We start from the raw sequence: 27,838 nt of genomic DNA on the forward strand, positions 1-27,838 counted from the left end.
TTTTTTCACTTTAATAGGTACTCCTGTGCTTTGGTTATATAATTCTGTGTAACAAACCACCCTAAAACTTAGTGGCCTAAAACAACACTGATTTATTATTTCTCATAATTTTGTGGTCAGGAAATCAGGCAGGGTTCTGCTGGGTGGTTCTTTTGCTCCACATGGCTTCAGCTGGATTGTTCATTTAGCTTCATTCAGCTGGCAACTGTGCCAGATTGGATGATCCAAGAAGCTTCACTCACGTGTCTGGTGCCGTGGTGCTCCTCCACAGCTCTCCTTCTCTCCACATGGGTAGCTTGGAATGGTCACAGCATTATGGTCTCAGGATAGTCATAGCCCTTTTATAGCAGCTGGCTTCAAACAAGGAAGAAATAGAAGCTGCTAGTCCTTTTAAAGGCTAGGCCAGAAACTGGCATGGTGCCACTTCTACCACATTTTTGGTGAAATCAAGGCTCAAGGCCAGGCAAGATGTACAAGGAGGGGAGGAATCAATGGTGGCCATATTTGTAGACTATCTACCACATCCTGGACTACTTTTCAGAAGTTTAATAAATTCACACTTTCAATAGCTTCGTTAAAAAGGTGCCTGTTTCCACCACTACTGGATGTTTCTCTCTCAGTTTTGCAAAATTCTGAATTTCCTCCTCTGTCTGCCTTTTATATCCCTGCCCCTTTTCTATTTATCTTATCAATTTGTAGGTGCTTTTTGTAAAATATGGAAATTAAACCTTTGTCATATTATGGAACAAATATTTTCTGGTAGTCTCTCACTAATGTTTTGATACTTTTTATTGTATTTTTGGCTATATAGAAATTTGTAAATTTGTATATAGTCAAATCTGGCAGTCTTTTTCTTTGTTATTTAGGTTTCTCATCTTGCCAAACAAATATTACTTCAGCCCCCAAAATTATCCAAATAATCTCATTGTTCTTGTGTTCTGTTTAATAAATCTAATGAATTTGAAATTTGTTTTTACATATGATTAACATAGATAGACTAGCTTTGTATTCTTTTGGAGGAAAGCTAGTTATGCCAGAATCATTTTTTAAATGTGATTTCCTTTTCCATTGATTTAAAATGTAAACTTTATCATATGTTAAATTTACTATTTATATTTGTATCTATTTATGAATTTCTCTTCCATTTACCTCTTGGTCTCCTACTCATTGTGTCAATTAAAAAAAGAATAAGTTTGTTTTAATAATCAAGAAATACTGTAATAGAGGCCAGCCCTGTGGCTGAGTGGTTAAGTTCACATTCTCTGCTTCTGTGGCCCAGGGGTTCGGTGGTTTGTATCCCGGGCATGGACATGGCACCGCTCATCAGGCCATGCTGAGGTGACATCTCACAGAGCACAACCAGAGGCACTCACAAATAGAACATACAACTATGTACTGGGGGGCTTTGGGGAGAAGAAGGGAAAAAAAAGAATATTGGCAACAGATGTTAGCTCAGGTGTCAATCAAAAAAAGAGAAATGCTGTAATAATATTTACATTTAAAAAAATGTCAACACTAAATTAATTTTTTAAATTATTATAATTATAATAGATCTTGTATACTAAAGATGGTTATAAAGTTATACTTGTGAATCTCTTTTTTGGTAGGAAAAAGGGAAATTCTTTAAACCTTTATTAATAGTGGTGTATAATATGGGAAGCAGAAAGGGACTAGGTGTATTACTAAAATCTTCTTCTATTAGAGATTTTTCAGAACTATATTCCATCATTCATTCACAGTGAACTGAGCACTATGCTATATGACGAGGATAGACATATTGAAGGCGTGGGTATTTTTAATTCATTCTTTCCAGACAGCAGGCACAAGATGAAACAGACTAGAGGATAACAAATTAGAGCAAATGTTGGCAGTAAACTTACACCAAATATTTTCCCTTCGTGAAATTATTAAAAGACCACGTGTTTGTGTAGGTGTGTGTCAAACTATCCTCACACATAAGCAATCTTTTGTGATTGGAGAAAAGAAGAGCCTTAAATATGAGGAAACACACTCTCTAAAATCCAGATCTCTTGAACATATGTAATATTCAAATCCAAGAGAAAAAAAAGGTCAGTGTCTTTGCATTTAGGGCTTCATCTTTCTACATCCTGAGAGCAATTTTCAGTCTTAAGCTTCACTGCTGAAAATCTACTCTATCTAGCCTTGTGTAGTTTGAACTAACCATTAGCTATATAGAACTTGAACTTACACTGTAGCAGCCTGCTGAATTTCTGGATCTTAATCTGGTAGGCCCAGCTCAATATGAAAAGATAAAATATTATCTAGTCAATTCTTGAGTTTCTGGCTTTCCGGGTTGGCTCACCTGCAAGAGCTCATAGGAGAGTTAGCTATCTGAAGAGGGAGATCACAATCTATTTCTAGGAAGAATAAAGCAAAACATTGAGGCCTTAGCTGTGCAGATCCTGAGAAAGGAGTCACATTATGACACTGAATTGAGGATGTACTTCGTTGAAGTAGCTCAGAGTGTGTCAAGTTCCAATGAGGGTTAGACAGGACTTTTGTAGGAAAGAATCACATGAAGTTGGAAAATTGTTTGCAATGTCAAAGCCTTCAAAATGAAATCAAGAGTACAAATCTATTCAAGATAATTTCATTTTCTCTCTTAGGGAAAAAGGCAAAGGACAAGAAAGGATCATTTTCAATTACTTCTGTGATGCTGGTGAAATCTGAAGGAAATTCTAGACTAAAACCATATCACTGCTTTCCAAATAGAACATCTTAATCCCTTTCACTCCCTCTTGCCAATATGTATGAAACATAGACAATGAAATCAGTTTTTTCTTAATTCACAAGTACATGAAGCAGATCCATACAGCCTGTTCATTTCTCTGATTTTCTATGGAACTGTTTTTTAATGTATTTTTTAAGTTGTTACGGAAAATAATCCTATCTCCAGGTTTTTTACTTTAAGGAAAACTTAAAGAAACTTGATTGGGGCCAGAGAGCAAAAATCTAGGAGAAACTGAAATATGGCTCCCAGTGCTCTTTTTTACTTCTTTTGCTGATTCTATAAAATAGCACCATACAACCTGCCACTCTCAGGGTGGCAGAATTGCTGGCAGAAGGGAATGGCTTACATCACTTCCACTCACTGGTAACATCTACTATTTGTTTCTCTGTTTGTATCTGCCCGGGTACCAGCAAGACTAGTGAACAAGCAGTCCTAGACCTGGTTGGAATAGGTAGACCCTTACCACTGTGAGTTATTCTTCTTTTTCCCTTTCCTTGTGGGCTTAAAGGTTTTGTTGGATTGTTGGTGGGGGAGTAAAGCTAGTTTGAATATTGGTCGAGTTTCTGTTATAACTGCTTCAGCTCAGTTCTGACCAAAACAAATATGACTTAAAGTACAAGAGCCTGACTTTATTCCAATGATTTATTTTGCTATGCCTCCAAATACTTCCTGTACACTGAGGGCTTTTTATGAATTTATTTTTTGTTTTTTGTTTTGTTTTGTTCCAGTTTTATTGAGATATAATTGACATATAGCACTGTATAAGATGTACCGCATAATAATTTGACCTACATATACTGTGACATGATTACCACAATAAGTTTAGTTAACATCCATTTCACAGATACCAAAAGAAAGGGTTTTTTCCTTTGTGACGAGAACTTAGAATCTACTCTCTTAACAACTTTTGAAAATACCATAGCAATACATAGCATACAATAGCAATGTTAACTATAGTCATCATGTTGTACGTTACATCCCTAGTACTTATTTATCTTATAACCAGAAGTTTGTTCCTTTTGACCACCTTCATCCAATTCTCCCACCCTACTGAGGGTATTTTAAAATGCATACTAAGGGGCCAGTCCAGTGGTGCAGCGGCTAAGTTCGCACGTTCCGCTTCAGTCTCCCAGGGTTTACGGGTTTGGATCCTGTGTTCAGACCTACACACTGTTTGTCAAGCCATGCTGTAGCAGGTGTCCTACATATAAGGTAGAGGAAGATGGGCACAGATGTTGGCTCAGGGCCAATCTTCCCCAGCAAAAAGAGGAGGATTGGCTGCAGATGTTAGCTCAGGGCTAAACTTCCTCAAAAAAAAAAAAAAAAGGCAAACTAAGACCTGTGGTCAAAAGGTGAATTAAGCAACCTATACGTAGACAGAATAACAACCACCCAAAGATGTCCCTGACCCCCAATCCCTGGAAGCTGTGAATATATTAAGTTACATGGCAAGGAGGAATTAAGGTTACAGATAGAATTAAAATTGCTAATCAACTGACTTTTTTTTAAAGATTGGCACCTGAGCTAACAACTGTTCCCAATATTTTTTTTCTTCCCAAAGCCCTCCAGTACATAGTTGTGTATTCTAGTTATGAGTGCCTCTGGCTGTGCCACATGGGACGCCGCCTCAACATGGCCTGGTGAGTAGCGCCATGTCCACACCCAGGATCCAAACTGGTGAAACCCTGGGCCACAGAGGCGGGAACCTAACCACTTGGCCATGGGGCCAGCCCCATCAGCTAACTTTAAAATAGGAAGAGGAGCCTGGATTATCCAGGTGGGCCCAATGTAATCATAAGTGTCCTTAAAAGTGAGAAAGGAAAGCAAAGAAGTCAGAGTTGGAGGGAGATATGACTATAGAAAACGTTCAGAATAATAGGATATGAGAAGGACTCAACCCACTATTGCTGGCTTTGAACATGGAAGAAGGGGGCAATTTGAGTGGCCTCTAGAAGCTGCAAAACGCCTAGAAATGGGATTCTCCCCTGGAGCCTTTAGAAGGAAACACAACCCTGCCAACATCTTGATTTTAGCCAGTGAAATTCACATTAGACTTCTCACCTACACAACTCTAAGATAATAAATTTGTATTGTTTCAAGCCCCTAAATTTGTGGGAATTTGTTACAATAGCAATAGCATACTAATACAAACTCCTATTCTCTTAAGGTTGTAGGAGCAGAGTACGGGGATCAGGCTGACTGGTAAATTTTCATTGTGTAGAAAAAGTCCACAGCTGGGTCTGTAAAACCTCCATGTGGGCAATTAGCTCAGCCCTAGGAAGCTCTGCTGCTTAATCATCCCTGCTAAAGTAAAGGATCTGGTGAGGACGCCAATCAAACAGGATCACTTCGGTAACACTTGCTGAGGAGGAATGAGATCAAGCTGGAAGTATTCACATTAGGGCACATAAAGAAAATGTTCAAGGGATTTGGGTATGATCCTTACCATGTGAAACACCCAAATCTGTTGAAGAGAAGGTTTAACATCACCAGATTCTTTAACAAAAATACCAGAGGAATTACCAAGAAAGTTCTTCCCCAAATGGAATCTATCACCACCAAGCTCTATCGTGGCACATTGTTTAAATAGATTGCCCCAGGTCTAATGTAGTGGTTCTGACTGCATCCTGCTCATTAACTTGGAATAATGAAAAATATGGATGCTCAAGCCCAAGCTTGGAATAATTAAAATAGAATTTCAGAGAGTGGGGCACAAGCAAGGGTTTTTTTTTTTTTTTTTTGAGGAAGACTAGCCCTGAGCTAACATCTGCTGCCAATTCTCCTCTTTTTGCTGAGAAAGACTGGCCCTGAGCTAATATCTGTGCCCATCTTCCTCTATTTTATATGTGGGACGTCTACCACAGCATGGCTTGCCAAGCGGTGCCATGTCTGCACCCGGGATCCGAAATGGCGAACCCCAGTCTGCCAATGAACATGTGAACTTAACCGCTGCATCACGGGGCCGGCCCCAAGGCTATTTTTTTTTGAAGCTCCTTAGATGGTTCTGATGCAAAGTGAAGGTTGAGAACTACTGGCAAGATGGCTATATATGTCAGAAATCATAGACTTTAAAATAAACAAGTTCCCATAAAGGAATAAGATAGTGCATAATATAAACGATAATATAGAAAACTAAATATACAAGTAGCCTTGTTCTTGCCCATTTATAAGAGATCCTTGAGATAATCCCCCATGGAGGTACTAAGACCTTACCATAAAGAGATTTAGGATTTATTTATAAAAGGATCACAGAAGGCAGATATGATCAATTAATAGAGTGTGATTATTGTCTATTATTCTCAGAATCTATGTGCCTCTTCCCCAAATTAGGCTACGTATCTGCAGTGAGAGAAGAAAACATATAGTGTCTGTAAATCTCTTATGAAAAATTCTGCTTAGTTTGGAAAAGCTTTTGAATGCTTTTCAACATTTTTCTAAAAGAGAATCTAAGAAACTTGTCCAACAGTGTCCCAAGTAAGATAAAAGAAAATCGCACTTGGATATCCCCATGGTTCCATGACTCTACCTTGATAAAAGCCAATGAAAGAGTCATAAGAAGTTTGGCTGCATTGTGAGCACCCCCTTATCACATGGGCATGATACCAGCTCTGAAAAAAAGCCCAGGACTGTATTGTTTGAGAATGTTCAATTCTGTCGGGAAGAAAAGAAAAAAGTAGGATGGACAAAACTCCTATGGTAAGCACAAGTAAATAAGTTACTAACCTGCGAGACATGGTGGACAGGTAAACTCAGTAGGGCATATATTTGTGCACATCGAAAAGGCAGAAAGGGATGCCTCATATTCATGAGGCACTAAACATACAATATCTAATATTCATTAAGGATTATATATTCATGACACACTAAATATACATGAGACATTCAACATTCACAGGTCTTAATTCTGCCACCCAGTGGTGACATTTACACTGATCCCACGTGTCCTGCCCAAGAAGTGCAAAACCTATACCTGCTCAGCAGGTTAACTGACAAGCTACGGCTGTGGCTAGGCATTCTTGCCCCTGCATCTCTCTGATGGAGCCAGAGTGTATCATTGCCTTAGGCACTTTCCATCTCTGGACTCTTGTTCAAACCTCAACTCTGGTCTTAATTACCACACCAATCAATAGGAAGGCTAATGGGCCAAAAAGAGAGACAAGACATATGAACACTGCATAACTATAGGTTTCAAGTAATGGGTCTTTCCACCCCACTTCTACCCTAAGTGTGTTAACTTTCTTCCCCCCTTGCTTCTCATGGTGTGTTAGCCTTCCACGACCTCTAGGATAGCTTTTCTGATGTATTTGGAAGGTATCATTATATCAAGATGATTTCCCACACAACACCACGCAGGTAATATCTGGGTATTACTCGCCACTGTATATTATTAAAAAAAAAAAAAAAAGGGAGTGAAACTCTTTCGCCTGATATCCTATAATTTCCAACTCTTTCCCCTCAAAAGAATACCAGTATAGACTTCCCTGGCAACAAGGGAGAGAATCCCTAATTTTGGCAGCTCCTAAAATATGTCCTTAGAATACTTTTTAATCTTTAGTCTTCCCAAATAAACCAGATTAACAATTCTTGGAATATTCATTATAGTGGGGTATAGGTTAATTGCAAGAAGCTGAATTTCTTGATCCTACGAAGGTCACTTGAGTGGCCCTCTGTTTACTGCACATGTTGGGTGACTAGACCTCATTGTTCCAAGATTAGCTAGCAAGAACTTTTGGTGTTTTTTGCCTAAGTGGTCTAGCCTGAGATTCAGTTAAGGAAATCTACTGCATAAACTCCTACAATTTATGCAAGACCTAGTGACAGGGAAGGGCAAAGGAGGTTCTCAAATAAAGTTACACTGAGTGAAACCTGATTTGTGTGTTTGTGCTGGCACTAAATCAGGAGGTGAATGTGAATGATTTGAGTCTGAGGTTGTCAGCCAGTGGAAACATATTTAAGCTGAAAAAGCTGGTACTCAAGCCTATTAAGGCATAAAACCCTCTTGGATGAGGGTAATACAAAGGGGATTTCCTTTTCTCAAAAAACAAAAACCCCAAAAACCAAGTACTGTAATTGGGTAAGAAGGGGGCACTCTTTCATAACCTGTGGTGGGTGGCTGTGCATTTGAGAACAGTGACTCCTATCTTCTTTTCTTCTACTTTTTGAATTGGAATGCCTACAAGCATTACCTCATGCCTGTCACACTACTTAATTTTGGGAGTGTTGGGAGGAGATAACTTGGCTCTTTAGTTTCACTGGTCCTGATAAAGAATTAATGGGTTACACTCAGGAGCCTTATCTTCATCTGATTTAGATGAGGTTTTGGACTTCAAGCTGATGCTTCATTTGGATAAGACCCTTGGGAAGGAGTGAATGCATTTTACCTGTGAATCATTACTCGGGTGGGCTTGTTAAGCAGAATTCTGAGATGGCCCCAAGATTCCCACACCCTGTTGTACTTGCCTGGTATAATTGCCTCTCCCCAAGTGTGGGCTGGACTCTGAAAGTAGATTTCACTTCGATAAGGTTACTAATCAACTGACTTTTTGTTAATAAAAAATGAGGTTATGATGGGTGGATCAAAAGAAGTCAGAGAGATTCAGGAGTAAGCAAGAGAAATTCTACCATGTTGTGAGAGGGCCATATGGTTAGGACTTGAGGATGGTCTCTAGGAGCTGAAAGCCATCCTGGTCAACAGCTAGCAGGAAAGCAGGGACCTCCGTCCTACAACCTGCAATAAAACAGGGACTCAGTCCTACAACCACAAACACAATTATGTCACAGGACCTTGATTAAAACCCTTTTATTGAGTGAGTACAATGTAGAATGTTAATGTTTATAGAGTGCTATATGCCTCAAAAATACAAAAATATATCTAACTCAGATATTCATTACTTTCTTGTGCTTTTACTGAGGGCCCAAAAAGTGTACAAAGTCAAAAGCATTAGTGTGTAATACAGAGTTTAATAAAAATTTGGTAGAGAAGCAAAAAAGAAGGTTCTATTGCACACCTCACATTTGACAGCAAACTCTTCTCCAACACTACTCCCAACCTTTTTGGGGGCAATCTGGCTACTTTTCCTTCCTTTCCTCTCTCAAAAGCAAAACAAACACCTCTTACTTCATGCTAGGCAGCTTTATGTGCTTCCCTGAATTCTGGAAACCAGATGATACATGTTTGGCCAAACCAAGGCAGATAAGTCTTAACAGGGCTACTGGTGAATAAAGTTTCCTCCATCTTTTTACACAGGTGTAATATCTTTTTATATGCCTAGAAAGCTCCTGGAAAGATAACCAAGACATACTTAATAGTACCTTTTTGTGGTGAGTGGCACTAAGGTTGGTCAGGTTGTACAGGATATCAACTTTCATTCTATACTTTCTGTATTGTTTCAAAATGTTTTAAGCCATTGTATTAGTTTCCTAGGGCTGCTGTAACAAGTACTACAAACTGGTGCGCTTAAAACAACAGGGTTGTTTCACTCTCTCAGAGTTCTGGAGGCTAGAAGTCTGAAAATCAAGGTGTCAATAGGGACATGCTCTCTTCAAGGGCTCTATGGAAGATCCTTTGTTGCTTCTTCCAGCTTTTGGTAGCCTGAGGTGTCCCTTAGCTTTTGACAGCGTAACTCTATCTCTGCCTCCGTCTTCACGTGGCCATCTTCCTGTACGTCTGTCTATGTGCCTCTTCTCTTCTTATAAGGACACTAGTCATAGTGAATTAGGGTCCATCCTAACAAACTTACCTTGATCACAACTGTAAAGACCCTATTTCCAAATAAAGTCACATTTACAGGTGGTGGGGAGGGCAGGATCTGGTTTGGGACTGGGTCAACCTCTAATAGCCATGGATTACTCTTATAATTAAAAAACTATTCAATGTGTAGCATTCTACAAGACAGCTTGCCTGTTCTTTTTAAAACAATGTCATGAAAGATTGGGAGGCTGCTGAAAATTAAAAGATTTAAGAATCATAACCAAAATGCAATGCTTGAAACTTAATTGGATCCTGGTTAAATTTTTTTAAAAAAGCTGCCAAAGATTTTTTGACAACTGGCAAATTTTAAATGTGAACTGGTAATTAGATGTTATTAGGGACTCACTGCTAATTTTCCCAGCTGTGATAATGGTATTGTGATTATGTTGAAGAGGTTATTCTTTGGAGAAGCATGTTGAAGTACCTAGGGATAAAATATCATGTCTGCATCCTACTTTCACGTACTTAAGGGGGAAAAAAAACATACCCAAATACAAGGCAAATACAGCAGAATTTTTGAATCTAGGTGACTGATCCCGTCATGCCCATGATTAAGACTCTTCAATACCATAGGCAGTTATTATAAGTTGAATTCAGACTTTAAATACATGAAGGTTGAGTATCATATACCTTAAAGAAATGAAAAACATGAGTAGACAATGTACTATCCTTTTAAGTCTTCTGGATGTTTGAACATTTCACAATCAAAACTTTGGAGGAAAAACTACTTACAAACAAAACTTTCCAACCGCTCCCAGCTATCTAGGATAAAACACAAACTGTGTAGCCTAACTGCTGACTTCTGCATCGTCATCTCACCTCATTATCTCCATCCTACATCTTGCATGTTATATTCAAATAATACCAGGACAACACACAGCTTTACATTTCTTTCTCTCTTGCCTTAAATTTCTACCAGGTCCTGCTCACCATCACCACCCTCCCTCAACTCCCGCCCCCTTAACGTTTTTGAATCTTCAAACTCCAGATCAGATCTCAACGCCCCTGTGAAGATTTCTCCCCACACTATTCTCAAGAGCGCTCCTTTTCTTGAGCAGTCATTTACCACTGCATCGGAATACAAACTCCTTGAGCATGGAGGTCGGGTGGATTGAATTCTGTAACTGGGACACGTTAAGTGCCATAACTGTTTGCCAGAAGGAAATAAACACAATTCTACCGTGTAGAAAACTGAGTCTCCATTTTCTCCCAAATACTTAATTTCCAAGCGTTACTTTTGAAAATGCTTCCTGGCTAAATGCAGGTTCACCGTTTTCTTTGCAGGTGTGTTAGGCACAGAACCTGCGACGGCGGGTCAGGCGAGGTGACCCACGCAAAGGCCGCCTTCGGCGCTGGTAAAGGCGCAGGCCCCCAATTCCCTCGATCGAAGTTAGAGGAAGTAGCGCTCGTGCATGGCTGCCTTCGCTTTTCGCTTTCCGCTTTCCACGTTCGGGCCCCTGAGCCGGCCGGCGGTTCCTGCGCGGCTCCCGGACGCGGTCGTCTTTTCCCGGCGGCGCGGAACCGCAGCTTCGCGAGGACGCCGAGGACCGCGCGCGCCTGCGGCCTTCCGAGAACGCATCCCAGAGGGCGGCCGCCTACTGTCCTTCCGCGAGGTCACCGGAGGGGGCAACCAGCAAAGCGTGACTGACGTGAGCTAATCGCCGGCGAAGAGTTTCACACCCAGCGCGTCCCGCAGCGCTCTCGCCCTCGCCCCGCTCCTGCTCCGGGCGCCCCAGCCTCGGCCCGCCCACCGTTCCCACATGGCCCAATAGGCGCCGACGCGGCTCCGACCGCGGCCGGAGGAGGAGGAGGGGTTGCGGCAGCCGGGCGCTGAACGGCCGTTCACGTCAACGCGGTGACGTCACGCGTCGACGCACCTGTCGGGTTTCCGACTCCAGCGGCGGCTGCTTTTCCCTTTTGGTGCGTCGGGGCTGCTCTGCTCCGGGACCCACATCCCCTTTCTCAGAGTCCCAGTTCTCCCGCGGCCCGGCATCGGGCTGCGTGATGAGGAAGGAGGGTGTGGTGGGTTGACAGCCATTCTACTTTTTTCTCCGAGTTGGACCATGGATTCAGGGTTAGTGTTTTAAGAGAGAAGTGAGATTGTAGATTTTTATTTTTAATTTTGGCTAGAAGCAGGTTGACTCTAGGGCCCTAGAAAGCAAGCGGATTTAACTTAATGCTGCTCCTGTGTTTGAAGGAGGCCAGAAAAAGTCCCACCTGGCAAAATTTTCGTAACCTCAACAGTAGAAAACCTCAGGTATCTTTTAAAACGGATAGTTTTCGTTGTGTCAGGCTTTCTTCAGGTGGAGCTCCCAGGGTAGCTAGGTTTTAGGTTTGAAACAGATGCAGAATCCAAAGGCAGCGCAAAAACCAGCCTCCGATTTTGCTATGCCTCTGAGCTGCAAGGTGAGTTGCATTGTGTGAGTGAAGATTCGTTAGCTGTCATATTCACGGATTTGGGGTCAACTGTAATACCAGGGCTGTCATCTTGGTTTCTCTTACAACAAATTCGCCTATGTGATGTTAAACCCATCCTGAATTAGGTATATACTCTCTGACATTCTTTAAGATTTTACCTATTTCCTTCAGGAACCGTCGAAGGACCTTTGAATAGAACGGAAGTAGGTTCCAGGAAAAGATTAATTTTGAACTCTGTGGGTTTTACTTTCGCTAAATTTGCCCAAATTCGAAGTTAATATTCAGTTTTTCTAGCTTTAGATTTATGTGTATGTCAATACATAGTTTGTGTGTATATATAACATTTGTGTTTTGATCTTAAACTGACTGGGACCAGAAACTACCTTAGAAATTCACTTAGCATATGCTATGCTTTATTTGTATAGCATTTTAAAACTGGAGCTCGTTGAAGAGAATTACATATACATTATGCATATTAGAGGCTGAAATTTTTGTTTCCTTTGGAAAGAAATTCTTGTCTATGAGAATTGAATCAACAGCGACATACCTGTTTTTCTTTTTTGCAATTCAAAAGTTCATTTCTGCAAACTATAAACTTTTTTGAGCATGTAATTCAGTTACTGCAGCATCATTGTGGCTTGTGTCATTGATTGCTGAATCTTTTCAGAAATCCTTTTCTTTTCATCTCTAAAGAGTGAATTTAGAAGATTCTTTTCTTGACGAAGTCGGTATAGAATTAATTTAAATAATGTCAGTTTTACGTGCTTTTGTGAGTCACTAGAAAATTTTGTGCAACTCGAGACTACGTATAGGAGTTAAAATGTTAATGTATTTGTTTTGATTTTCATCTTAAAACAAGCTGCTGTTGCAGATTGTTTTCTTGTTACATAGTATGGCTTAAAAACCAGGTGTGTGACCTACAAATATTTCCTCAAATTGAGTGTGCTTTTATGGCCTCTGGTTAGTAGGAACAGCCACTGTTGGCAGAATCCATGACAGATTGCAGCCTTCTCCCACACCCTACCCCCCACAGTCTTCAAAGACTTTGATTCTTTGCTTGAAAAACAGGTTAAATTATTTTAAGAGGTCAATATCAATGTATAGTACCTGTATCTTTACTTGGAAGATGTGTTTTAGCGTGCTTTCAATTATATGCAGCTCATTAGAATGTAAATATTTTACCTGGTTTTGAATATTTACAGTTCAGGGAAACAGATTTGCTGAGGTTATGGTTTTATGTTAGAGAGTTGGCTGTTTCTCAGGTCATGTTGGTGATAGACTTTCCACTTCCTGTTGTGACATGTTGGTAATAATTTTCAGACCGCTCAGGAACCCAGATTTGATCTCTGTGGTGGGTCAGATATCAAAGCAGTATCTTGTGGGCTTTGGCCACTATCACTGCTTTGTAGAACTTTCAGCTAAATTTCTAGTCAAACTTGTCAGCAAGGATCTAAGAGGTATATGTAATATGATATAATAAGTGTTAATGTTTATTGAGTGAATTCTATGGTTCAGGATCTTTCCTAAGTGGTTCTTTTTGGATTATCTCAATTCTCACATCAACCCCATGAAGTTAGTACTTTCAGTTTTCACATTATTCCGATGTGGAAACTGAGACATAGAGTATTTAATTAGCTTGCCCAAGCTCTCAGTAAGTGTCAGAACTGAGACTGAAGTGTGACAGTATGATTTCAGAGCTCTTGCTCTCCATAGCTGCTCTGTATTGCAGGTAAGACTAGTCAAAATGCTACAAGAAAAGATAGGATGAGAGATAGGGCACTACAGGTTCACTTATTTTTCAATTATAAAAGTAAAGTAAAGTTAGAGAAATTCTGGAAAAAATTTTTTAAATCCTCATCTTACATTCTAATAAACTCTTTATTTTGTTTTTTCATATGCACATTCACATGTGTTTATAAACATTGTAGCTATGATTCATTTAGATTTTTAAAAATAAATGTTCTTCAGTTAGGTATGAAATGGAGGATGAACCCGTGTGGGGAAACTGCCCATTTGCATTGCTGAAATAGAGATTTGATCTGCAACTTTGCCTGGAACCAAGTTAAATATATTTCTTGCCCTTATGAGAAGTAGTTGTACAGTTTCTGTCTTGTAAAATCATGAAAATTATTTCGTTTTCAAAGTGTGAGTCTTCCACAGCATCTTTTTGTTGGATTATTTTACCTTTTTTCCATGTTATAGTTTGAGCCTTATATTTGTGCGTGTGTGATTTTCCTTTAAAATCCTCTAGCATTGAACTTTTGAATTATTCTAAAAAATTTTATGAATCTAGGGAATTTTCTTCAGAGTAGACAGCTACTTCCTTTAGTGGGTTATCCATTTAATGCTTTTTTGAAGAAAAATATATAAGACACAGCAATTTGGACATGCAGCTAACTTAATGAACAGTAAGGATAAAATATCAGGTAATATTACTTTTGGGAGAAATCAGTTTCATTATTGTCATATCTTGTATGTGTTGACATTTTATGTCAGAATAAATTCTTTCTTACTCTGGTGATGTTCTGGTCTAAGTTTCGTGTTATGTTGGGTGGAGGTGCTATTCCCTGGTAAAATAAATTTGATAAGCTTTTCAAAAATTTTATTTATAACGTTAATGTCTACTACAGGTTTTCTCAAGAACCTTTCTTATGCTGTTAGCCATTACAGTTCTAGATAGGGGTATGCGTTATTACCCAAACTTATTTAACCGTGACACCTTTTACTGGAGTTGTGTTTTGTGCACATACTCACTAATCTCCAAATATTTTTGTTGCCTTCTTGGCTCCATAGCTTGATTCCTGCCAGTGCTTTTGCTTCAGTTAAGCTCTTTTCCTGTTTCTGCTTCATAAAATCCCACTTACTTTTTAAGGTCCAACTCAAGTATATTTCTTCCAAAGAAGGCTTCTTATCATTAATTACAGTGGGGTGTGATCTTTTCTCTGAACTCTTCTAAGAATTCTTATGTCTTCTGTGACGTTTGTCATGTATTGCTTTTTTATTATATGTATATATAGTAATTTATAGGAAAATATTACAACATCCCCTTTGAGGACTGTATGTAATGTAATTTATACTGCAGTTTACGGAAAGCTGTAAGGCCTGTACAAATATGATACCCTTAATCAATAAAAATGTCTTTACATTTTTTACAATTTCTGGTACATTAGTAGCTGTTCTGTAAACATTAGTGAATGAATAAATGATTATGTTGAAATTCATTGTCACATTTTAGTTTTTGACTAGTAGTTGGCACATACAGTTCTTAAAATATTTATATGAAAATGCTCTTTGCATACAAATGTCTAGGTCAGTCACTTTCACTTCCTTGCCATCATTGCTTTTGAGACTTTAGTCCATTTCTCTAGTTGCTAGCATTCGAGATTTTCATTTCTTCTTTGACTCAGATTGTGCCACCTTTTCTGTTCAGCTTATTAGCCAGCCAGATAGCTGAGTGGCAGACCTTTGAAACTTAGTCATGGTCCTCAGCACTACCAAATCTCCTTTATGAGAGAGGCAAAAAGCTTTGCTGGGAGTTCTGAAAAATTATTTTACCTACCTCAGGCTATGGGTCCCTTAGCCACCCATTTCCAGGGTCTTCCTATTTCTGCTGCCCACCCCCCAATTCTGGTGGTGTACTGCTTAGTGTTTGGAGGCTAGGTTGCTGTACTGGAGGTAATCATTCCTTTCATTGTGGTCTGGCCCTGAATAGGATTAAAGCCTAGATGTATAATCCTACAGTTGGAAAGAACACTCTGGTCTTGAGTTCTGTAAGCTATAGGAGACTGAAATTTGTTTCTTCCAACTGTTTTGAATCAACAAGTCAAGTCAGAAACTTAGCAGATATCTTAACATTTCTTCTTCACCATTCCCTGCATTTTATTAGTTACCATATCCTCCTTAAACTTCTTTCTGCTCTTCCACGTTGCTATATCTTCGTTCACTTAGGCCCTCAATATCTCATATTCAGAACTGTTCAAAAGTCTACTGGAGTAAGGGTCACCTAACTCCTCTCCCTATCTTTAGTCTTTCAGTCTCTTGCCCTTTTAATCTGTCTTCCAAGCTGCTGATAGTGTAGGCTTGCTAAAATTCTTATCTGATCATGTGGTTTCTTTTAAAACTCTTGATGGCTTCCCATGTGTCTAAGTGAGTAAATAAGTTCCTTAGCATGACATATGAGCCCCTCCCTTCTTGATCTGGCCTGTGTCCACAGCCACTCTCTAGTCCCTTAGCTCTTACATAAGCTACCCAAGCAGATTTTGTAATTATGCTGCTGTGTTTTTGCACTTCCTTTTTTTTTCCGCCTGTATTGACTTTTCACCTCAGAGTTAGCCTAGTTAACTTATCCTAATCCTTCAATACTCAGGTTAAACATTCCCTCTGTTAAGTGTTCATAGACTTTCCCAGGCAGCATGCTTATTCCTTTTCAGTGTTACCAGATACCTTGTATATACTTCTCCTGTGGTACTTATCATACTATACTGTAGTTATTTGTATGTCTTTCACCTTTTTTGCCTTGGGAATGGGACCATACCTAATTCATTACCCCAGCACCTGGTTTTGTGTCTGGTACATGCTAGGTGCTCAGTAAATGGTTGTTGAATAAATTAATCAGTGACTCTGAAAACTGATTTTGGCTAGTAAATAGATGGTGATCCTGTAAACTGAGATAGGGAAAGTAGTAGGAAAAGCAAGTTTGGGGCAAATATTTATTTAGGCCTTGTTTAGGTCTTGTTGAATTTGAGTTCTCATGCAATATCCAAGTGGAGATGTACCATTCATTTGCTATGCGTTTGTTGTTCATGCGTACTATATATATGAATTGATCCAGCAAGATTTTGTAGATATAGAGGAGATTATTCTGAAATTTATATGCAAAGGCAAAGGAACTAGAATAGCTAAAACAATTTTGAAAAATAAGAATAAAGTGTGAGGAATCAATATATCCAATTTCAAGACTTATAGAGCTACAGTAATCAAGACTGTGTGGAATTGCTGTGGATATAGACACATAAAGGAAAAACTGATAAACTGAACTTCATCAAAATAAAATATTTTTGCTCTGTGACAGACTGTTAAAAGGAAGAAAAGCTACAGAGTGGGAGAAAATATTGCGAACAACATATCTGACAAAGGAATAGTATCTAGAGTATATATTCTAAAATATAAAACTTAGCAGTAAAAAGACAATCCAGTTAGAAAACGGGCAAAAGATATGAACAGTCATTTCACTGAAGAGGATACGCAGATAGCAAATATGCACATGAAAAGATGTTTAGCATCATTAGCCATTAGGGAAATGCAAATTAAAATAACAGTGAGGTATCACTACATACCTATCAGAATGGCTAAAATAAAACATGGTGACAACATCAAGTGCTGGTAAGGATGTGGAGAAACTGGATCACTTATACATTGTTGGTGGGAATGTAAAATAGAAATGTAAAATTAGCAGTTTCTTAAAAAAGTAAACATGCAATTACCATGTGACCCAGCTGTTGCACTCCTTGGCTTTTATCCCAGAGATGAAGATTTAAGTTCACCCAAAACCTGTACATGGATGTTTATAGCAGTTTATTCATAATAGCCAAAATTTAGAAAAGAGCCAGATATTGTTCATTGGGTGAATAGTTAAACCAGCTGTGGTACATCCATACTGTGGAATACCACTCAGCAATAAAAAGGAAGTAGTGATACATACAGCAACCTGGATGAATCACCAGAGAATTATGCTAAGTACAAAGAGCTAATCCCAAAATGTAACATATGATTCCATTTATATAACATTCTCGAAATGGCAAAATTATAGAAATAGAAAATACATGGGTTGCCAGGGGTTAGAGAAGGGGGGAGGGGAGGGCTGGAAGAATGTGAGTGTGGCTATTAACAGGCAACGTGAGGGATCCTTGTGGTGATGGGAATGTTCTGTATCTTTGACTGTATCAATGTCAATATCCTGATTATGATATTGTCCTATGATTTTTGCAAGACGTTATCATTGGTGGAAACTGAGCAAAGGGTACACAGGAGCTCTCTATATTATTTCTTACAATTGTATGTGAAATGACAATGATCTCAAAATAAAAAATTTAATTAAAAAAAAAAGTGGGGGCAGGCCCCATGGCTGAGTGGTTAAGTTCATGTGCTCCGCTTTGATGGCTCAGGGTTTCGCCAGTTCAGATCCTGGGCCTGGGACCTAGCACCACTCATCAGGCCGTACTGAGGCAGCGTCCTACATAGCAGAGCCAGAAGGACCTACAACTAGAATATACAACTATGTACTGGGGGGCTTTGGGGAGAAGAAGAAAAAGAAAAAGTTGAGCACCTACTATGTGACAGGTAACCATTGAATATGCAGTGTTGAGCAAAAATTGATACGGTGTCAGACCTCATGACACATTCTAGAAGGCAAGACAGACATTAATTGAATGATCATATAAATAAGTGTAATATTACAACTGTGATAAGTGCTATAAAGGAGAAATATAAGAACTAATGAAAATTTGACCTTGTCAAAGATTAGCCCAGGTGGTAAGTAGGTCAGGGAGGCTTTCCTTACTAGCTGCGTGACTTTGGGCAAGTTATTTAAACTCTTTGTGCCTCAGTTTCCTCATCTGTTAAATGAGGATAATAGCACCCAAGCTTTAGGGTCCTGATTATATTTAATATAAATATTAATGTGCTTAAGATAGTGCCTAACATATAGTAAACTCTAAGAGTTTGTTAAATAAAAAGATACTTCATGTGAGATCTGAAGAATGAGTGGGAGAATTAATTAGATGAAGAGGAGAGAGTATGTTCCAGCCAAGGAAACAGTAAAAGCCCTGGGGGAGGAGACAGGAAACAGCCTGGTAGGACTGAGAAGAAGATCAATGAGTCTAGAGTACGGCAAGAAGTACTACAAAATGAAGCTGGAGAGCTGGGCAGAGGCCAGGCTGCACAGGGCTTTGTCTGCTGTGTTAAGAGAGTTTGTCTGCTAAGGGTGGTGAGAGATGATTAAGACTTTAATCCATGGAGTGGAGAGAGATTACTGATCAGACTTGCTTTTAGAAAAGACCATGCTGGCTGCAGTGTGGAGATCAGATTAGAGGGGGTCAAGGTGATTGTACATAGATCATTTAGGAATGTTCTATAGTAAACCAGGCTTTACCCCTGGAGATTTTCATAGGTTATGTCTAATTTTAATAACTCTGCATGAATATATTTGCAAGTTACCATGCATGTATTATAATGTTTTGAAATGGTTTTAAATACATTTCTTGACAATTAAAAAGGAAGATGTGACTTTGTGGTATTGTTTTTATTCATTTTGTAATATCAAAATTTCAGCTGCTGTATTATGGCTTAAATAACCATTTATAGGCAAGACTGGAAATTGAGTTTAGAACCTAAAAAGATTTAACACTGGTATCCAGATTTCTTCTGTGTATCTCCTTTATACTATCATAGAATTTTGACTATTTTCTAGCAGTGTTGTTCAATAAAAATATGTGCACTGTAAATGCAAGCCACATATGTAATTTTAAGTTTCTTAGCCACATTAAAACAGTAAAAAGAAAATGATGAGATTAATTTTAATAATATATTTTATTTAGCCCAGTATACCTAGAGTTTTATTTCAACATGGAATCAATATAAACTTATTAATGAAATGTTTGACATCCCTTTTTCATGTTAAGTCTTAGAAATCCAGTAGATATCTTACCTCGGAGCACATCTCAGTTTGGACTGGCCGTGCTAGTGGCTACTGATCTGACAGTATGTCTCTATAGATTTCTGGGGTAATAAGAATAGTTTGTTTGGATTTTTTTTTCAAGTTATCAAATTTATAGAAATAGTTACCCAGGCAGGCCTGAATTTAATAAACTTTTGGGACAGAGTTTGTTGCTCTTGTTATAAAGAAAGATGTGGAGTCTGTATGTCTCAGAGGTGTTAGTGAGATTAAGTTTTTTTAAACACTTTGAATGAGTTAAGTTACCAGTTATCACTTACAATTTTTGAGGTCCTCTTAGGGATAAAAATAGAGGAGATATGTTGGAAGTTGGTGATTGAGGTCCCACAACACAGCAGATTTCAATTATTTTAGAGATTTCTCAGTGATGTGCAGCCTCTGACTAATATTCATTGATGTGTTATGTATGTTATCACATGTATTAAGCCCTTCTAGTCTGATCATCATGTAAGAAGTGAATAAGAGTGTTTGTGTTCTTTTCAAAATCTTAGCATACATGCTTTGATACATCAAAATTGAAATGATTCTTGAACTATTAATGCTTATTTTTTAAAAGCCTTTTGGTTATTCACTCAAGAGCCACAATATTTAATTTGATTGCCTCTATGGATGCTGCAAAGTACTTAGCATGAACAGTTATTTTCCTACTAGTATTTTAATATTTACTTTAAATATAAAATTCTTGCTTTAATTAGTACATTCTAACAAATTTTAGTATAATAAGCCATCTTTGGTAGAGGTAGAGATAAAACATTAGTAAAGTTGCAAAGCAGTAAATGTTTAAGTTTTTATTTGTAATTTATGTGCTAGTGTTTGGTTATTCTCCCAAGACCAGAGTGATACTATTGTAGAGAGAATTTGTTTATTGAAAACTGAATACATTTCTCTTTTTAATCCCATTGATTGAAGAAACAATTTGACGTTTTGGCATTTATCATCCATATATTATGTATCAGTCATTATGCCAGATGCTGAGAATAGAGATATGCTCTCAAGGAGCTCTCAAAACTTCATGTTTTCTGAAAGTGGTCTTTAAGTTAAGAAATTTATGTAATAAATCTGTTAAAAATAGACATCCAGTAATATTTTGTTTTTTCTACAAAGAAATGTAAAAGCTTTACAAATAATTTTTAACTATTATAACTCTGAGGTTATTTTTCCATGTGCAGAAGGAAAATTTACTGAGGACAAAAGATTGTCTTAAAACTCTTCAAGTTTTGAAGTACTAAAATTCAACACTAGAGTTGGAGTGTGCTTAGTTCCATTGTCTTTTGTTTTCTGTGTGTACTTATTATGACGTGTTGTCAAATGTCTTGTTTTACAAGGCTTACTGGTTTGACTGCTTTTATGACTTTGTCTTTCAAGTGTGTTGCTAATGTCTACCATACTTATGGTGAACTCTCATTTTGATGTTGAGCAAGTAGGTAGATGTATTTAAAAAATCAAACTCTTTAGGAGTATTATTGTTTTTAAAGTATAAAGAGTTAAGAACATGAAAATATATGCTAATTTGGTATTAATCTGCTTTGGAAAAATGAAAATTGTTACCTATTATCATTTTCCATGGCTGGTATTTGCTCATGGGGTCTGAAGATTTAAATTTTAAAATGATGAAAGGAGAATGAAATTAATATTAAACATTTTAAAATACGGTATTTTAAAATTAGTATTTGCGTCTGGTAAAATATTCAAAAGAGACGAAGAATCTCCCTTTCAGACCTGGTACTTCAGCCTTCTTGTTCATTTCCCTTGTGAGCAGCTTTCTTGGAAATCCCTCCAGAGATAGTCTGTACATACACAAGCAATTAGGTGCTGTATTTCTCCCCCCTGTCCTTCCTTTTTCTGGGGGGAAAAAACCATACATACTTTATAGTATACTATAAACACTTCTCTGACCTTTGTTTTGTAGTTTAACAATTGATCTTGGAGATTGTTTTATACCACTACTTGAAGAAATTCTTCATTCTTTTTCACAGCTATATAGTGAGAATAGAATTATTAAATCATCCCGAAAGACTTAAAAAAGTTAGCTGTTGAATGAATTTAGGATTTTTTTTTTAATACAGAGATGAGAAGTTTCCTGGTGTCATGTTGAACTAGATGATTTTTATTATATGTTGGGAATATGTTAAAGGCCTTTTTCCCCCTTTTTTCAGATAATCAGACAGCTAAATGGAGTCTGAGCAGCTGTTCCATAGAGGCTACTATAGAAACAGCTACAACAGTATAACAAGTGCAAGTAGTGACGAGGAGCTGTTAGATGGAGCAGGTGTTATTATGGATTTTCAAACTTCTGAAGATGACAATTTGTTAGATGGTGACACAGCAGTTGGTAAGTGGCATTACAACCCTTAATATTTGTGGTCATGAATATCCACTAGTGAGTGTATACATTGTTTTATTGAGGTTGAGTTTTTGGGTAACTTTTTTTAAAAATTGAGATGATTCACGTAACATAAATTTAACCATTTTAAACTGTACAATTCAGTGGCATTTAGTGCATTCACAGTGTTGTATAATTACCACTTCTATCTAGTTTTAAAACATTTTTATTACCTCAAAGGAAAACCTCGTATGTGGGTAAACTTTAAAAATTTAAATATAACAGAATAGAGAGGTATACAACTGTAGTTGGGATTCTCCGAGAAACAGAACTAATAGGATGTATATAGACATAGAGAAAGAGATTTCTTATGAAGGATTGGCTCACATGTTTGTGAGGCTGAGAAATCCCACGATCTACCGTCTGCAAATTGGAGGCCTAGGAAACCCGGTGGTGAAGTTCTAGTCCAGACCCAGAGGTCTGAGAACCGGGGGAGGCAGTGGTGTAAGCCCCAGTCTGAGGCTGAAGGCCCTCAGATTGAGGAGCGCTGCTCATGTCTAAGGGCAGGAGAAGACTGATGACCCAGCTCAAGCAGAGAGCAAATTCACCTTTCCTCTGCCTTTTCTACTCACATCCTCAGCTGATTGGATGATGCCCGCTTGCATTGGTGAGGGCGTCTTTTTTTGGTCTACCAATTCAAATGCTAATCTCTTCTGGAAAGACCCTCACAGACACAGAAATAATGTTTCCCAGCTATCTAGGCATCCCTTAGTCCAGTCAAATTGACACATGAAATTAACCATCAGAACAGTCATCAAATCGTAAGTGTGGATGTTGATGAATTTCTACAAAGTGAACACACTTATGTAATTACCACTCAGTCAAGAAATAAATCATTACCAGTTTCCCCAGAATCCTCCCTTTTCCCCCCTTCAGTTTCAAAGTTAACTATTATTTTGATTTCTTTCATCATAGATTAGTTTCACAGGTATTTAAACTTAATATTAAAGGAATTATGCTGTATATACTCTTTTGTGTCTGATTTAATTGTTTTGAGATTTATCTGTGTCGTTGAATATAGCAGTAGTTAATTTGTTTTTATGGCCATGTAGTTATCTCATTGTGTAAATATGCTTCAATTTATCTATTCTATCCATCATAGATGGTTGGTGGATATTTAGTTTTGTTTTTCTTTCACATTTTGGCTATTAATAATAATGCTGATGTGAATTCTCATGTACATGTATTTTTGCGTACATTATGTACACATTTCTGTGGGATTTATGTATTGGACTAGAATTCTTAGATGTCAGGGTATGTGGATCTCAGTGCTACCAGATACTGGCAAAGATAGTTCCAAAGTGGTTGTAGCATATGCATTTTACCAGCAGTGTGTGAGTTCTAGGTGCTCCACATCTTCACCGGTACTTGATATGACCAGTTTTGAAAATTTTGGCTCTTCTAATATGCGTACAGCAGTGTCACATTTTAGTTTTAATTGACAGTCGCCTGATGGCTTATGAGTTTAAGTGCCTTTTTGTATGTTTATTGTCCTTTAGATTGCCTCTTTTGAAGTACCTCTTCAACCTTTTTGCGTATTTAATGAATCTTTATGCATTCTGATTATGAGTCCTTTGTCAGATATATGTATTGCAGATGTCTTTTCTTGCTCTGTAGTATGCCTTTTCACTCTCTCAATGGAATCTTTTGATGAAGATGTAATTAATTCTAATGAAGTCCAGTTAATCTTTTCATTTATTGTTTGTGCTTTTTGTGCTCTAAAATATCTTCCCCTACCTCAAAGACATGAAGATATTCTCCTGTTTTCTCCCAGAAGTTTTCTTTTTTTGTGTCTTTCACATTTAGATTTATAATCTACCTGCAATAAATTTTTATATGTGATGTGAGTTAGGGGTTCAGATTCATTTTCTTTTCCCCTTATGGATAACTAGTTGAACCAGCACCATTTATTGAAAAAACCTTACATTCTCCACTGTACTGCAGTGACATCTTTGTCATCTTATCAACTGAGTGTATTTCTGTAGGTCTGTTTCTGGATTTTGTACTCTGTTACACTGAAATATTTCTCTATCCTTATGCCAAAACTTAGCATGTATGTGAGTTTTGTTTTTCACATTGGTCTTGTGAGAGACTTGTAGTCCATTTACATTTAACGTAAACACTGATATATTTGGCTTCAGATCTACTGTTTGTTTTCTGTGTGTCACAGCTGTTCTTTTTTCTCCCTTTTTTTCTGTTCCCCTAAATACCTTATTAGTTATGCATTCTCTTATATTTTGTTTGGTGGGTTACTCTAGCAATTATAACATGCACTCTTGACTCATTAGTTCTACTGTAAATTAGTACTTTTACCACTTCGTGGAAAATGTAAGGACCTTAGGATACTTTACCTTTTTTTTTTTCATCCCCCTTCTGCTTTTTGTGCCAAAGTTGTCCTCTATTTTAATTCTTCATATATTTTAAACTGCACAAGACAGTATTATTGTTGTTCTATGTCAATGTCTATTTAGATTTAGCTATATCTTTACTTTTTCCATTGTTCTTTATTTTATACTGTGTTTTTCATGTTTCTGTCTGGGATGGTTATCTTTCTGCCCAAAGAACTCTCATTAGTATTTCTATTTTTTTTATGAGGAAGATTAGCCCTGAGCTAACATCTGCCACCAATCCTCCTCTTTTTGCTGAGGAAGACTGGCCCTGAGCTAAAATCCATGCCCGTATTTCTCTATTTTATATGTGGGGCCCCTTCCACAGCATGGCTTGACAAGCGGTGTGTAGGTCTGCACCTGGGATCCAAACTGGCCAACCCTAGGCTCCTGAAGTGAAACTTGTGAACTTAACTGCTGTGCTGCCGGGCTGTCCCCCTGCTTTTTTGCTTGAGGAACATTCTCCCTGAGCTAACATCTGTGCCAGTCTTCCTCCACTTTGTATGTGGAATGCCTCCACAGCATGGCTGATGAGTGGAGCAGGTCTGCACCCGGGACCTGAACCTGTGAACCCAGGCCACCAAAGAAGAGCACGTGGAGCTTTAACCACTCGGCCACATGCCGGCCCCACATTAATATTTCTTTTAATTAACATCTGCTAGCAATAAGTTCATTCAGTTTTTCTTAGAGTTTTTGTTTCACTTTTATTTTTGAAGAATATTTTGCAGCTATATTCCACATTTACAGTTATCTTCTTGAACACTTTAAAGATGTAAATCTGGTGTCATTTGCCTTCTATTATTTCTATGGAAAAGTCAGCTACCAATCTTATGTACTGCCACCACCACCCCACAAGCCCTTTGCTGTTTTTAAGGCTTTTTTCTTTGTCTTTGGTTTTCAGAAGCTTAATCAAGTGTGCCCAAGTGTGGTTTTCTTTGTGTTTATCCTGGCTAGGTTATTAGAGCTTCATGAATTGTGACTTGATTATTTTTTTTCATATTTGGATAATTTTGACCAGTATATTCTCAAATGTTGATTCAGCCATTTTAGAACTCCAATTACATGTGTCAGATCTTTTCACCAAGACCCTTGTGTCTCTTATGCTCCTTTCTGTATTTTCTATCTTCTTTTCTTTTCATTTTGATATTTCACCTCATTTGGGTAAATACCAGGAAATGCAATAGCAGGATCATATGGTTAGAGTGTGTTTAATTTTGTAAGAAACTGCCAAATTGTCTTCCAAAGTGGCTGTACTGTTTCACATTCTCACCAGCAGTGAAGGAGAGTTCCTGTTGCTCAACATATGTGCATATTTGGTGTTGTCAGTATTTTGGATTTTAGCTGTCGTAACAGGCATGTAGTGGTTTCATTTTTACTATCAATAACTGAATTTCAGTTATTTTTCAGCCATAGTATTTCCATTTGATTAATTTTTTTATAGATTTGCATACTCAGGGAGGAACTATCTGCTTTTTTTGAACATAGTAATCACTTGTTTAAGGTCTTTGTCTGAATATTCTAATATCTGGATCACCTATGGGTCTGTGTCTATTGTCTGATTTTTCTCTTGGTTTTCAGTCTTTTGTCCCTGACTCCAGGTAGGCTTTATAATTTTTGATTGAATGCAGATATTGTATACAAAAAATTATAGATATTCTGGATGATAATATCTTCACCATAGTGTATTTAATTTTTTTTCTTGGCAGATACGTAGTCTAGGAGCAAATTACATTGATCCTATCAGAGATGGAGAGAATTTGCAGCATGATTTCAGATTTTCTGAGAGTTAGTCTGTCTTTGGCTCACTTTATTATTAGGGCATAGCCCTTGAAGATTTTACTAGAAAGCCTAGTGTGTTTACCAAGACTCATCCTCTTTGAGGGGCACTGAAATTCAACTTTTGTCTCCCTGGCATTTTGAGACTGCTGACAGTTCTGCTTATCATTTTAGTCTCTTCACCGCTGCTTTTTGCTTAGTTTCTCAACCTCTTGCTCATGAGGTTTAGGAATCATAAATATAGGGGGAAAGCATCATAGAATGACTGTTCTGTCTCTTTTCTCTGGGATATTGGCCCATTGAAGTCCACATTGCTTTGGTGATTCTGAACTTCACATTTTGTTTCCTTGATCCTATGAGACTGCCAGAAGCTCTCAACTTTCACTTTCTGCTGGGCCTCTCGGTCACTGTACTTATGAATCAGGAAATGGCTCAAGGGCAAAAAGTGGTTGAGACTGTTCAGTTTACTTCTGTTTCACTTCTTTTCAAAATCTTGACACTTCAGCTTCTCATTGCTGTGTGTGCTCTCTGGCTGTTTTGGATGTTCTTTGATTTTTTGAAAAGATAAATAAAATATTTATTAAAAAACCCAAAACACTATTTTGCTATTATTAGTCATTTGCTCTCTTTATCATTAAATGTTTTTTTCCTAATTTTAATTACGAAGTTATAAGCCAGATGAACACATGTATTCATAATTTGAAAAACTAGGTGAAATTTAACAGCATACCCATTTTTATGTATTTAAGTAGCTCCTTGGCCCTTTATGTGAGGCAGAGAATTAACTCAGGGAAGTAGAAAGACATAAGAAGACCCAGCTCTTTCCATCTTTCCACACTGCCATCAGGTATTGATGTTTTCATTCATGGTCTTCAGTGGGAGAGAGTGCCGAGTAGGAAGGAAGGGGTAAGGGTATAAAAAAGGATCTTCTTTTGTTGCTCTTTTTCTTATTGGGGAGGATAATTTTCCTAGAAAATTATCAGTAGATATCAGTAGATATCCTCTTATATCACTGGCTGGGTTACACGCCCAGACCTAGACTGTTCACTGACAAAGAGGAATACGATTACTGACTGTTTAGAACAATCATGGTTCATTCGCTGATATTAGGCACATTACCAACCAAACAAAAGTAAGGTTCCATTAGCAAGGAAGAAGCTGGAATGACTAGGGTAAGCAACCATTGGTGTTCTCCATACAGATTCTATCCTCAAAGTTAGTCTAGTTGAAGGTACAAGATGTGGAACAGCAGTTGACAATAACTGTGTAAGTATTAAATTGAGTGGTACAGATGTTAAATGTTACATCTCGAAACAAAGGATATTATTTTGATACCCCTTTAAAGTTGTGAAGAGTGTTTAGAAGGGAAGATAATGCATGAACGCCCAGCAGCAGGAAAGGGTATTATGTTGAGAGACAGGGAATGTCCTTTTGTAAGATAGAGATGTCATTTCTTTCAGTGTTGCTCGTGTGGTCCTGTTAACAACAGCAAGAAGGGGAATGTCCTATAAGAATTGGGGGCTTCAGATTAGATCTTCCCTCATGGGCTAGGGCAGATGTCAGAGGGAAGAGCTCATTTCTGTGTCTGCCCATCATCTGGGGAGCATGAAAGTGGACAGTAGGACAAGTAGTTGGGTAT

The 27,838-nt window shown here is 38.0% G+C and overlaps 1 protein-coding gene across 3 annotated transcripts in view; it reads left to right on the forward strand.

Annotated features, from left to right (window-relative positions):
- The first annotated feature begins 11,393 nt into the window (after positions 1-11,393).
- Positions 11,394-27,838, forward strand: part of CLCN3 (chloride voltage-gated channel 3) — an 87,175-nt gene continuing 70,730 nt past the window's right edge. For 2 of the 3 annotated variants that reach the window (XM_046656218.1, XM_046656222.1), the window contains exons 1-2: positions 11,394-11,909; positions 21,810-21,985. In XM_046656218.1, coding sequence (XP_046512174.1) covers positions 21,826-21,985 — 160 coding nt within the window. In that variant the 5' untranslated portion in view covers positions 11,394-11,909; positions 21,810-21,825. The remainder of the gene's footprint in view (positions 11,910-21,809; positions 21,986-27,838) is intronic. The other variant, XM_046656220.1, reaches the window with a different exon arrangement.

The sequence above is a fragment of the Equus quagga genome, chromosome 3, assembly GCF_021613505.1.
Source record: "Equus quagga isolate Etosha38 chromosome 3, UCLA_HA_Equagga_1.0, whole genome shotgun sequence".
Classification (NCBI taxonomy): Eukaryota; Metazoa; Chordata; class Mammalia; order Perissodactyla; family Equidae; genus Equus; species Equus quagga.